Source organism: Nicotiana tabacum, chromosome 3 (genome assembly GCF_000715075.1).
Source record: "Nicotiana tabacum cultivar K326 chromosome 3, ASM71507v2, whole genome shotgun sequence".
In the NCBI taxonomy this organism is placed as follows: Eukaryota; Viridiplantae; Streptophyta; class Magnoliopsida; order Solanales; family Solanaceae; genus Nicotiana; species Nicotiana tabacum.
The window spans coordinates 201,965,205-201,978,779 of NC_134082.1; the positions used below are offsets into that span (position 1 = coordinate 201,965,205).

Below are 13,575 nucleotides of genomic sequence, written 5' to 3' on the forward strand. Positions count from 1 at the left end.
CACCAAATCCATTATCAATCTCGAGCCTAAATTTCTTGAGATTCCCACATTCTTAGGTTGTTAATTAAAACAATAATTTATAAAATAAGATAAAATTTTGGGATTTTGTTGTATGGCCAAACTCAGGGAATGTTGGATTCCCTTGCAAATCCAACTCCCATAAGCCAATACTTGCACTCTTACACATACCAAATTTTTGTTCCCTATATTTTTCTAAAAATATTATCCCACATAATAAAGCTCCCATAATAATGACAAAAATTACAAATTTCTAAGCCATAAGTTAGCTAGTGAATGACTCACCCACGAAAAATATTTTGGTCTTATTATACATACCCTTTTCACTAATACTTTTGTTTATTTGTCTTTACAAGAATGATTTTGATTTAAGCTTAAAGATAAAGCCATTAAAATCTTGTCATTTCACTGTCTATATTTCAAGACAAAGTGTCTTATTAAGATAGCAGCAAGTAGATTTCCATATCTCAAACTTTAAAATATTAGCCTAATGGTAATAATATTCTGCTTTATTAAAGTTAAGAATATTAAAATATTAAAATATTCTTTTCCACACAAGGGGGCTCTGTCCCAGTGACAGGCATGCTAAGTTCTCCTTTTTACAAAGACTGCTTTTTTTTTTTTTTTTTTTTTTTTGTGAGGACTGACAAGACAGTAGTAAAATGATTTTCTGGTATACAAAAGCTATAGTTTTGTTCTCAATATCTAAAGACTAGTACTAGTACTATTAGATTACCCCCTAGAGGAAAATCCAATACAGTGTTTGTCTTTCTGTATAGCTTCAGTAAATTCATCAAAGGCTTGATTATTGAGTTTCTGTTTCTTTCTTGCTTTCTGTGAATTGAACATTTAATGGAAAGTAGAAGTGAGTTAAATGCTACATTCTTGTTTGTGACATTCTTGGCCCTTTGGAACACTGCAACAGGATTGCTTTCTCCTAAAGGTGTCAACTTTGAAGGTATAATTAGTGTTCCTATTGAAAATTTTTCTGCAGAATGTGTAATACTTAGTCTTAAAAATTTGATACAATGAAGAAATTTCATCTGGGGTTGTTCTTATTATGTTCAGTGCAAGCTTTAATGGCAATAAAAGCTGCTTTAAAAGATCCTCATGGAGTTCTTGATAATTGGGATGGCACCTCAGTTGATCCGTGTAGTTGGGCTATGGTTACTTGCTCTGCTGAGAGTTTTGTTATTGGCCTGTAAGTGAAAGATTAATGCCTTTTGTTTTTTGTTTTTTCTTTTTATTTGGAATTCAAAGTTTGGGAAAATATATTTCCCCTATAATTCAATGTTAATAGGGTGTTTTATGCAGAGGGTCTCCCAGCCAAAATCTATCTGGTAATCTTTCTCCAAGCATTGGCAATTTAACAAATCTTCAGATTATGTGAGTATTAAAAATTTTTAATTTCAAGCTTTCCTGATTGTTTTAGTGTTATTTTAAGTGATGAATAACTATTTTTGACAGATTAATGCAGAATAACAATATAACAGGACCAATACCAAAAGAGATTGGAAGGCTCTCAAAGCTTCAGACTCTTGATCTTTCAGATAATTTCTTTATTGGTGATATTCCTCCTTCTTTGGGACACTTGAATAGCCTCAAGTACATGTAAGTATCTAAAGTATTGAAAAGAGAGAACTTCGTTTTTGTTCATTTTATCTTCCAGAATTTTTAATCTTAGATTCCTTTTATTAACTGATTTAGGAGGCTCAACAATAACAGTTTATCTGGAGAAATTCCAGTCTCATTGACTAACCTGTCACAGCTCACTCTTGTGTAAATCCCTACTACTTGTCTTTTTCTTATTGCTCTTTATTGTTTTTTCTCATTGTAATGTTAATAGCTTCAACAATTTGGATTGAGTTTGGTATTTAATTTTTTGGATTCAGGGACTTATCCTATAATAACTTGAGCGGACCAGTGCCTAGGTTCCCTTCTAAGAAATTCGAGTAAGCTAATTAACACTTTATTCATGGATCAGTTACTTCATTGAGTCTTTTAAATTTCAATTAATGAAAACCTGGAATTTTTGAATCATTTATGTTGTTCATTGTAGCATCATTGGAAATCCATTGATCTGTCCGACAGGATCTGAGCCAGATTGCTACGGAACGCAGCTGCTGCCTATGTCAATGACATTGAACAGTTCAGAAAGTACGCATTATATAGAATGCCATTTTCCCCCCAAATCTAGCCATTTTCTTCAGCCTGTAATTTCAAGAGTTCTTGCATTCTTCTGTTTATTCTCATTGTTTGCTCCGTGTTATTCAGCTCTGCCTTCTGGGAAGCAAAAAAGTCATAAAATTGCCCTTGTGTTTGGCTCAAGCCTTGGTTGCGTCTCTTTGCTCGTTCTTGGAATTGGACTGTTTCTATGGTCAAGGCATAGACATAGTCAACAGGCCTTTTTTGATGTCAAAGGTCGGTCAATTTGTTATAGAACTTTAGCTCAATGTTCTTATGAAAGTTATGCTCATAGGTTCATACTCATTTCTATTATTTACAAATTTTAGATCGGCACCATGAAGAGGTTTCCCTTGGAAATTTGAGAAGATTTCAATTCAAGGATCTCCAGATTGCAACCAACAACTTCAGCAGTAAAAACATTTTGGGAAAAGGTGGTTTTGGGAAAGTTTATAAAGGTCATCTCCCAGATGGGACTCCTGTCGCTGTAAAGAGGCTAAATGATGGCAATGCAATTGGCGGTGAGAAACAATTTCAGACAGAAGTTGAAATGATAAGCTTAGCAGTGCATCGTAACCTCCTCAGGCTCTATGGATTTTGCATGACACCAAACGAGAAGCTTTTGGTTTACCCCTATATGTCTAATGGTAGTGTAGCTTTTCGTCTCAGAGGTAACGATACATATTCATAGCAAGTGGCATTTCAGATTTCTTATTTGTCTTGTGCTGAAATAATCCGTGTTACTCTCTATAGCAAAACCGGTGTTGGACTGGGGAACAAGGAAGCGAATTGCTCTAGGAGCTGCTCGAGGACTGTTGTATCTTCATGAACAATGTGATCCAAAGATAATTCATAGGGATGTTAAGGCAGCAAATATATTGCTCGATGACTATTGTGAGGCGGTTGTGGGAGACTTTGGGCTGGCAAAGCTTTTGGATCACCAGGATACACATGTCACAACTGCTGTTCGTGGAACGGTGGGGCATATAGCGCCAGAATACCTTTCAACAGGCCAATCATCTGAGAAAACTGATGTGTTTGGATTTGGAATCCTTCTTCTTGAACTGATCACAGGAATGAGAGCTATAGAATTTGGAAAAGCAGCTAACCAGAAGGGAGCAATGCTTGATTGGGTGAGTGTTCATTTGTCAAGCCTCAAATAAGCATCTATCCCTCCATTCCATTTAAAGTGACACTCTTTCCTTTTTCAGTCTGTCCCAAAAAGAATGTCACTTTTCTATATGTGGATACTAGTTAACCTTAAACTTCTCTAACCCTTAATGACGTGCTCTTAGCTTATAGCCATAGAAATGTTCTAAGGATACTTTTGGTATGTGTCAAAACTCTTATAGTTTCGCGCTAGAAACATTGCATTTCCTTCTTTTTTTAGAATGTCATTCCCCCAATATAACCTTGTGTTGCATGTATCAGGTTAAGAAAATTCACCAAGAAAAGAAGCTTGATATCCTGGTTGATAAAGATTTGAAAAGCAACTACGATCGAATTGAGCTAGAGGAAATGGTTCAAGTTGCTCTGCTCTGCACTCAATATCTTCCAGGCCACAGACCAAAAATGTCTGAAATCGTTCGAATGCTTGAAGGTGATGGACTTGCAGAGAGGTGGGAAGCATCCCAGAAATTTGACGGTAGTAACAAGTACAAAACGAAAGAGTTGTCTTCGTCCGAGAGATTTTCAGATCTCACCGATGATTCTTTGTTGCTTGTACAAGCCATGGAGCTATCTGGTCCTAGGTGAGATATTATATTCTTTAGTAGTACGTATTTATACATATTTAAATTCACACTTAGAACTTTCAGGCAGATTTCTAGAGGTCATTCGTTAAACTATGTATTGTATAGTAAGGAAACATCATAGATTCAAAGAACTTTGATGTGTTCTTTTTTTGTTGTATATGCTCATCTTTAAGTTAAATTATTTCAGTTGAGAGTTCAATTGTTTTTAACTTAAGACTTGTATTTGTAGTTTAGATAATGGTGTGACTGACATTATGAGATTATTATTGAGTGCATTCCCATAACATTCATCATTTGCCTTCGAGTACATATGCCTCATTGCTAGTTCGGTTTGCGTATATAATGATTAGCAACGGCTGTTGAAAAGGAATCAGACGTTTTATTTATAATGGAGGGTCAGAGTGCAGAAACTAATGATTTCTGGAGAATCATTCTTTAAAAAAGAAGGTTGCTTTATTTTTCAGTGCAATACACGAAGCAACACTAAAGACATCATAATAGCAAGGAATCCAAGAAACAGACTGGTCCGGCATGGAAATTTCTTACTCCCTCCGTTCACGCACAGTACATAATTTACTATGATACCCATATTAATTGGAATATAGTCTTAATAAATTTGAACAATGATTTGGAATGAGTAATTAATGCTAAGGGCAAAACAGGAAAAATGAATCTTGATATGCGAAAAGTGACAAGTAAAAATAAAAATTTATTTTTAGAATACTAAAAGTGAACAGAGGGATTAATTCATTGTCCAATGGCAAAGTGTGTTATCCAGTTTGACGAGAGTGTAAGCAAGCAAACGAGAATGAAAGTGAACTAAAGTAAATTCATATAGAAAATGGATGTGACAACCGCTAGCTTAGCTTCAACGAGGAAAAACGTTACCTGAAGTTCACTTGATTTGAATTCCTTGAAGCGAAACGTGAATTTTTTTGGTATACTCCATAAAGACTAGCCAAGTCTCTCTTTTTACTGATAAAAATATGAAAACCAATGTTTTCTCCTTTTTCCTAGAAAACAAGATAGGACAATTTTAAAAAATTAATTACATTAACAATTTGTTCTTCCTAAAACAATAGTCAATATAGCTGAATATATCATGAGAGTTAATATTTTGCAGTACCAAAACATGATCCTTTTTTTTTTATACAAAAGACTTAGCAGCCTCGCCCAATACCATGTGATATTTCAACAAAAAAAGAGAGCATGATATGACAACCTAACGGTGATACGCTCATCATCCCACATCTCAATGGACTGAAATGACTAAATAGAGGAGGGATTTTGTTGAATGTTTAAATTTGTACGGTCATTTAAAATTTAAGATATAGAAAGACACCTTGAATCTTTGTACACCAAGTTAAATAGCAATATGAAACTTCTCTAGGATTAAACTAACGACAATTGAGTCATATATCAGTTGAAAAATTGCCATCCAAGTGGATGTGGAGTAAAAGATTGGGCTGCAAGAGATTTTAAACCCAAAATCTCTGTGTTGGTAGCCCAAGTTCCAACTCGAACGGTCATTAGTTTGGCAGTTTTGGGTGAAATTCAAAAATAGCTAGATTTACAGGTAATAATTGAAAAATAGTCACGGTTTTAAAAGTAATCGAAATTTAGTCACTTTTTATGTAAAAATAAATCTGAACGAAAACACTCTTCAAAATCTGGAAAATATTCCAGCATAATATACTACAGTTCGAATTTTTTACATGTGAACTTCCAGCATAATTTCCAGTTTAATATACTGATCCAACATAATATGCTGGAAGTTCATACTAAGGTGCTCCAATCTCCAGTATATTATGCTGGAACTTTCTGGTGGAGTTCCAACATAATATGCAGGAAGTTCATACACATATGTACCAATTCCAAGTATATTATGCAGGAACTTTCTATGTTACTGCAAAATAATAATTATTTTTAATGACTTTACAAACACTAGCTATTTTTTAATTACCAGTCCAAAACTAATTAGCTCGTGCTATTTTCACCATTAATACTTTCGACCCACTAAGTTCACCTCTTCATTTTTCTTGACGGCTAAGGACTTGTGTTGGGCTCATGCCCATGTTGTTCAACCAAAGGCCCAATGGCCTAATCCTATTCTCTTTTGGTTTCCATTCCTATTTAGAATTAGATTCAGTTTATTCCTATTTTGAGTGAGTTTTGACTTTAAGAGAAAACACCACTCATGATCTATAAATAGGACAACCTTGGAGAATTATTCTATGCTCATTAATACAAGTTTTTGAAAGATTTAAGCACATAAGAGTGGTTTTTGAAAGAGTTTTCGTCAAAGAGAGAAGAGAGAAGAAAAATATTTGTTTTGCTGTAGATTTTTATTCCGACCATCTAACATTCAATTCCTATTTTCCGATTCGTTAACCGTTGGATCGGGCTAAAATTTTGACTGAGTGTTCGTAACATCTTAAAATTTTGGCTCGTAGAATCTGATTTCGAGCCTCGAATAACAGCTTTGTTCTGTGGATTATACTCTTTCTTCAATTGATTAGTTGTTGCTATTGTTGCTCTGTGTTTGGCACTTGTTATATGTATCCAATTTGGAGAACTTTTGTAACTCTCTTATTATTATAGTGGAGCTTTTTGGATCTTTGTGATCCCGTGGTTTTTACCTTCGATTTGAAGGGTTTTCCACGTTAAAATTTGGTGTTCTTTATCTTCTTTATTTTTGAGTTTGCCTCTTCCTCGTCATAACAGTAGTATCAGAGCCTTGGTTATTTATCTGGGTTGTTACAGAATGGAGGCGAATATGAGCAAGATGGTATGTTTAAATGGGAGAAATTATAATGTTTGGAGAAGCAAGATGAAAGACTTATTGTTCGTAAAGAAGATGCATCTACCCGTTTTTTCAGCTCATAAACCCGAGAGTATATCCGATGAAGATTGGAATTTCGAGCACCAACAAGTATGTGGATATATATATGATAATGGGTTGAAGATAATGTTCGCAACCATATTGTGAACGAGATACATGCGAGATCATTATGGGAAAAGCTAGAGACTCTTTATGCTTCAAAAACCGGGAACAACAAATTATTTCTGCTAAAGCAATTGATGACCTTTAAATACAAGGAAGACAACCCTATTCTTGATCACATAAATGATTTTCAGGGCGTCCTTGATCAGCTATCTAGAATGAGAGTTAATTTTGATGATGAGATACAAGGACTTTGGCTTTTTAATACTCTGCCAGACTCTTGGGAAACTCTTCGTGTTTCTTTGACAAATTCAGCTCCTGGCGGTAAGGTGACCATGGAATATGCCAAAAGTGGTGTGTTGAACGAGGAAATAAGGAGAAAATCTCAGGGTTCGTCCTCACAAGCAGATATCTTGGTTACAGAAGACCGGGGGATAGATAGAACAAGAGGCTCAAGGAATAGAGGTAAAAGTAGAAGTAAGTCAAGGTCCAAATACTATAATATTACATGCAACCACTGTGGCAAGAAAGGACACATCAAAAGGTTTTGCCGCAAGTTGAATCAAGACACTAGAGAAGGAAAGAAAACTGAAAATAACGAGAACAATGTTGTTGCTATTGTTCGAGATGACCTTCTTTTTGCTTATGATGAAAATGTCATCAATTTGGTATCCCATGAGACGAGCTGGATAGTAGATTTTGGAGCTACCTCATATGTCACACCAAGAAAAGACTTTTTCTCATCTTATACTCCTGTTGATTCTGGAGTGTTAAAAATGGGCAATGCCAGTGAAGTTAAGGTGTTTGGTGTTGGCACAGTTTGTTTGAAAACTAATAATGGTTCAACGTTAGTTCTTCAAGATGTCAAGCGTGCTCATTTCCTTTCAATTTGATCTCCGCAGGAAGATTAGACGATGAAAGTTACCATAATGCCCTCTTTAATGGCCAATGAAAGCTCACCAAGGGCTCGTTAGTAGTGGCTTGAGGAGTCAAGTCAGGTTATTTATATGTGACACAGGGCTCTATTCTTAATGACTCGATAAATCTGGTGGAAAGTGATACTTGTCAGAATTGTGGCATCGAAGATTGAGTCATATGAGTGAGAGGGAATTACGTGTTTGGCCAAGAAAAGTTTGCTTTTTGGAGTGAAACAAGCAAAGCTAAAAATGTGCATACATTGTTTAGCTGGCAAACAGAAAAGGGTTTCCTTTCATAGCCATCCTCCCTCAAGAAAGCCCAATTTATTGGAGCTAGTACACTCTGATTTGTGTGGTCCTTTTAAAGTAAAGTCAAAAGGTGGTGCACTTTACTTTGTGACCTTCATTGATGATCATTCTCGGAAGCTCTGGGTGTATCCTTTGAAATCTAAAAATCAAGCACTTAGCGTGTTTAAGGAATTTCAGGCTTTATCTGAGAGACAAACGAGGAAGAAATTAAAATGTATTCGTACTGACAATGGTGGTGAATATTGTGGTCCCTTTGATAACTATTGCAAGGAAAAAGGAATTCGTCATCAGAAAACTCCGCACAAGACACCTCAATTGAATGGTTTGGCAGAGAAAATGAATAGAACTCTAGCTGAGAGAGTTAGATGCTTACTTTCAGAGGCTAAATTTCCAAATACATTTTGGGCGGAAGCACTTAACACTGTTGCCTATGTTATCAATTTGTCTCCTGCAGTTGCTTGGGATGGTGATGTCCCAGACAGAGTTTGGTTTGCCAAAGATGTTTTTTATGATCACTTGAGAGTTTTTGGGTGTAAAGCTTGTGTGCATGTTCCTAAAGATGAGAGATTGAAACTGGATGTCAAAACCAAGTAGTGCATCTTTATCGGTTATGGTCAAGATGAGTTTGGGTATCATTTTTATGATCCAGTTGACAATAAAATTATTAGAAGTCGTGATACAATATTCTTTGAAAACCAAACTATTGAAGATATTGACAAAGCTGAGAAGATAGATTCTCAGAGTAATGAGAGCTTAGTTGATATTGATCCAGTTTCAATTGCTAATGCACCTATTGTACATGAAGGAACCCAAGACAATGATGGAGATAGTGATCAAGATCAAAATGATCATCATGGTGTAGATGTTATGGATGCTCCAATTGATGAAGTTGTGGTTGATCAACAACCAATTTCTGCACAGGTAACTACTTCGAATGCTCCTGAAACCTCTCTTAAAAGATCTACAAGGGAAAAGCAAAAATCCATGCGCTATCCTCCTGATGAGTATGTACTTTTGACTGACATGGGAGAACTTGAGAATTATGATGAAGCCATGCAAGATACTCACAAAGATCAGTAGATCGAAGCGATGAAAGATGAGATGAAGTCACTCCATGAGAATGACACATATGAGTTAGTGAAATTGCCGAAAGGTAAGAGAGCTTTATCTAACAAATGGATATTCAGAATAAAGCAAGATAACCATACCTTTGCGCCTAGATACAAGGCGAGGTTAGTTGTTAAAGGTTTTGGCCAGAAGAAGGGAGTTGACTTTGATGAAATTTTCTCCCCTATTGTGAAGATGTCTTCTATTCGTGTGGTTCTAGGCTTAGCTGCAAGTCTAGATTTAGAGGTTGAGCATATGGATGTCAAGACTGCTTTTCTTCATGGTGATTTAGATGAGGATCTTTATATGGAGAAACCTGAGGGTTTTGTAACTAAGGGAAAAGAAAATTATGTCTGCAAATTGAAAAAGAGCCTGTATGGATTGAAACAAGCTCCGAGGCAATGGTATTTGAAGTTTGAATCTGTCGTAGAAGAACAAGGGTACAAGAAAACTTCTTCAGACCACTGTGTATTCTTCTAGAAGTTCTCTGATGATGATTTTATTATTTTATTGCTTTATGTGGATGACATGCTTATTGTTGGCAAGAATAAATCCAGAATTGCAGTCCTTAAGAAGCAGTTGAGCAAATCGTTTGCGATGAAGGACTTGGGGCCAGCAAAGAAAATCTCGGGCATTCAAATCCACCGACATAGAGATAGAAAGGAGTTATTTCTGTCCCAAAAGCAATACATTGAGAAGGTACTCAAGAGGTTCAATATAACAGATGCAAAAGTGGTTAATACTCCTCTTGCTAAACACTTCAAATTGAGCATTAGTCAGAGTCCATCTACTGATGAAGAGAAAAAGGAAATGTCTCGTATTCCTTACTCTTCTGCCGTTGGTAGCTTGATGTATGCTATGGTTTGCACTAGACCAGATATTGCACATGCCGTTGGTACTGTTAGTAGATTCTTTTCTAATCCTGGAAAAGAACATTGGGATGCAGTAAAATGAATATTAAGGTATTTGAAAGATACTGCAGATTTGAAGCTGTGCTTTGGCAATGGCAAGCCTGAACTTGTTTGTTACACACACTCTGATTTAGGAGGCAATCTTGATAATTCAAGATCCACTTCCGGTTATTTGATCACTTTTGCAGGGGGAGCTATTTCTTGGAAATCTAGACTACAGAAGTGCATAGCTCTATCCACCACAGAAGAAGAATATATTACTGTCACAGAAGGTGCCAAAGAACTATTATGGATGAAGGAGTTTATTAATGATCTTGGCTTTGAGCAGTCAAGGTACATCTTATTTTGTGATAATCAGAGTGTTATCTGTCTCACCAAGCACTCCACTTTTCATTCTAAGACCAAACATATAAATAGTAAGTATCATTGGATAAGAATGGCCGTGGAAGAGAAATTATTTGAGGTTGAGAAGATACACACTGATGAAATTTTTTCAGATATGCTGACAAAGGTGGTGGTTACAGATAAACATGAATTTTGTAGAAATTCATGCCTGTCAATAGTTCCTCTACTTAAAGACACATTTGGCACCTTGGCTGGAGGGGGATTTTGTTGGGTTCATGCCCATATTGTCCAGCCAAAGACCCAATGGTCTAATCCTATTCTCTTTTGGTTTCCATTCCTATTTGGAATTGGATTCGGTTTATTCCTATTTTGAGTGGGTTTTGACTTTAAGAGAAAGCACCACCCGTGATCTATAAATAGGACAACCTTGGAGAATTATTCTATGCTCATTGATACAAGTCTTTGAAAGACTTAAGCACATAAGAGTGATTTTTGAGAGAGCTTTCGTCAAGAGAGAAGAGAGAAGAAAAATATTTGTTTTGCTGCAAATTTTTATTCCGACCAGCCAACATTCAAATCACGTTTTCAGATTCGTTAACCGTTAGATCGGGCTGAAATTTGGACGGAGTGTTAGTAACATCTTGGTCTTGAATTTTAATGGTGGAGATCGGATTTTGAGGCTCGTAGCATCTGATTTCGAGCCTCGAACAACAGCTTCATTTTATGGATTATACTCTTTCTTTAATTGATTAGTTGTTGCTTTTGTTACTATTGTTGCTCCGTGTTTGACACTTGTTGTGTATCCAATTTGAAGAACTTTTATAACCCTCTTATTGTTATAGTGGAACTTTTTAAATTTTTATAATCCCATAATTTTTACCTTCGATTTGAAGGATTTTCCAAGTTAAAATTTGGTGTTCTTTATCTTCTTTATTTTCGGGTGTGCCTCTTCTTAATCATAATTGCACCTGCTCTTCCCCGAGAGAAATATTCCTCTCGTTTTCAGATGTTTGTAATTACTTACTTAATTGCTTATTATTCTCATTGAAGCTATTCATCAATGTTATTATGGTTATGTGTTCATGTTATCATTCTCATTTTTGCTTCAGAAAATCAAAGGTTTTATTATTTGCTAGCGTTGTTAAATTGACGAGTCTAAACTCTAAATTAAATGTAGACTTTTCGATTGTCTCGCCAAATCGAGAAATCCCACGATTTACTCCACAAAGCGCAATTACATGCACCTTTACGTGGAAGATGCATAGGCTAATTGCTTTATCAGTCATAGTAATACTCTCTCCATCTCATATTATGAGTCGTATATGAACCGTATTTTTTTACATATCTCTTAAAAATATTAATTAAAAAATAAATTAAACTATTTTACCCTTAGCCTTAAAATATTTAATCTATTTATATCTTATCTCCATTTTCAAAAATAATTATTACTAAAGGTAAAAAAAATACGTTCCTTAAAAAATATTAAACTATTTTACCTTTATTTATGCCTTAAAATATTTAATCTATTTATATCTTATCTTCATCTTCAAAAATAATTATTAAAAAAAATAATTAATATTATTTTAAACTTGACAAATAATTTGAGATAACTATTTTTAGTAACCACGACTGTTTATACGAGATGGGGAGAGTAGTCATTATGTAAAAAAGTTTCTTGTACTTCATACAAAGTATATTTTAAAGCAAGCGTCATAGGAGTATCATTTTAACAACTTTGGATAATTTCAAATACATGAACATATATAGCACGAGACGGTATACTAATACAAGTGAAAAAAACTAGACTAAATATGTTGTAGATTAGTTTAACTAGCTAGCCGGTGCCGGTAACGCCTAAGTCTTGTTTGTTGTCTTCCTTGCCGGCACCAAAAACAGGACCGCCTAAGCCGGCGGCATCCTTAACCTTGTCCTGGATTTTATCAACCTGGATTCCGCGTTCATCTTCACGGGAATGGAGTTCCATTTTGGGCTTGTCCTCCTCTTTCTGTTCGACCGATTCATATATTGTTGGTGTTAGAGATCCCTTTGGCTGTGCTCCTTGTGCCCCCGACATTCCTCACCTTCAACCTTTAACTTCTACGTACACCCCTATATATTATACCCTTTTTAACTTCGTACAATTCTTTGCTAAGTAGTTTGGAGCTAGCTTGCTAAGCTTATTATCAATGTGCATATTTATGAGTAGCTAACATATTCAATAGTCATGACGGTAAGATTGATGAGGCTGCCACGTTTCATACAAGAAACTTTCATGTGGCTAACGCGAAGAAGTTCCACGTGTGAGCTGTGTATGTCACTCCCTGTTAAAATTAATTAAAGGGAATTAGTTAACTGGTAGACCAAGATATCAGCTACTTCGTAATTATCGTGATTTTCCATTTTTTTCACTATATATTAATTCTACTAATACTCAATTGAATATAAGTGATATTTTTAATATGTATAGATATTTAATTATATGAAAATATTGGTACAGTATTTTCTATATACATTTAAAAACCTTAATCAAATACTATTACTCTCTGTAATCTTTTGAATAAGCCAGTTAGTGCAGGAGGAGGTTTGGTATGTTACACCGTACACGGTATTTCCATTGAAAGCTCATGGAACCTATTATTCAGAAACAGCTATAAAGATATTGAGAAGACGAAAAGAATGGCGCATGTCTAACGCAAAGGTAAATTGACAATTTAAAAAATTGTATGTTTGAAGTATTTACTCTTATGTGACCATGTACGTGAAATTAGTTTAAACAGAGGTTGTTTTTTCAAAAAGAGAAAATTTAATGTCGTATTCAATCTATATTGACTTAAGAGGGAGAAAATCAGCCCTAAGATTTTACCAGGTGTCAAATGCATAAAATGTCATGTAACAATTTTTAGGACAAATTAGCTAATTTAGGTCAAATTAGTTTTCTTTTTTTTTAAATTTTAAATTTGAAAACAATTAATTAGGTATTCTATATATATATATATATATTTTTTTTAAAAGCACGTTATTCTATATTTAAAAGAAGAAGAAGTAGTTTCTACGTTTGTTCAAAAAGAAAACCACATTCCTATGAA

At 35.1% G+C, this 13,575-nt stretch overlaps 1 protein-coding gene across 2 annotated transcripts; it reads left to right on the plus strand.

The window, feature by feature from the left end:
• The first annotated feature begins 559 nt into the window (after window positions 1–559).
• LOC107779573 (protein NSP-INTERACTING KINASE 1) lies at window positions 560–4,170 on the plus strand. 2 transcript variants are annotated; one of them, XM_016600023.2, is made up of 11 exons: window positions 560–976; window positions 1,087–1,219; window positions 1,333–1,404; window positions 1,486–1,629; window positions 1,726–1,797; window positions 1,911–1,970; window positions 2,078–2,166; window positions 2,293–2,439; window positions 2,532–2,873; window positions 2,956–3,335; window positions 3,634–4,170. In XM_016600023.2, exons 1-11 carry the CDS (start codon window positions 871–873, stop codon window positions 3,955–3,957), a joined length of 1,869 nt encoding a protein of 622 aa, XP_016455509.1. In that variant the 5' UTR covers window positions 560–870; the 3' UTR covers window positions 3,958–4,170. The 2 variants fall into 2 exon arrangements, with proteins under 2 accessions (XP_016455509.1, XP_016455508.1); XM_016600022.2 differs by having other exon boundaries at window positions 561–976; window positions 2,078–2,175.
• Window positions 4,171–13,575: the final 9,405 nt, after the last annotated feature.

Coding starts and splice junctions, on each gene's coding strand:
- LOC107779573 (XM_016600022.2), top strand. CDS start 871: ATGGAAAGTAGAAGTGAGTTAAATGCTACATTCTTGTTTGTGACATTC. Junction 1,220..1,332: donor GAGAGTTTTGTTATTGGCCT/GTAAGTGAAAGA, acceptor TGTTTTATGCAG/AGGGTCTCCCAGCCAAAATC. Junction 1,630..1,725: donor TTGAATAGCCTCAAGTACAT/GTAAGTATCTAA, acceptor TAACTGATTTAG/GAGGCTCAACAATAACAGTT.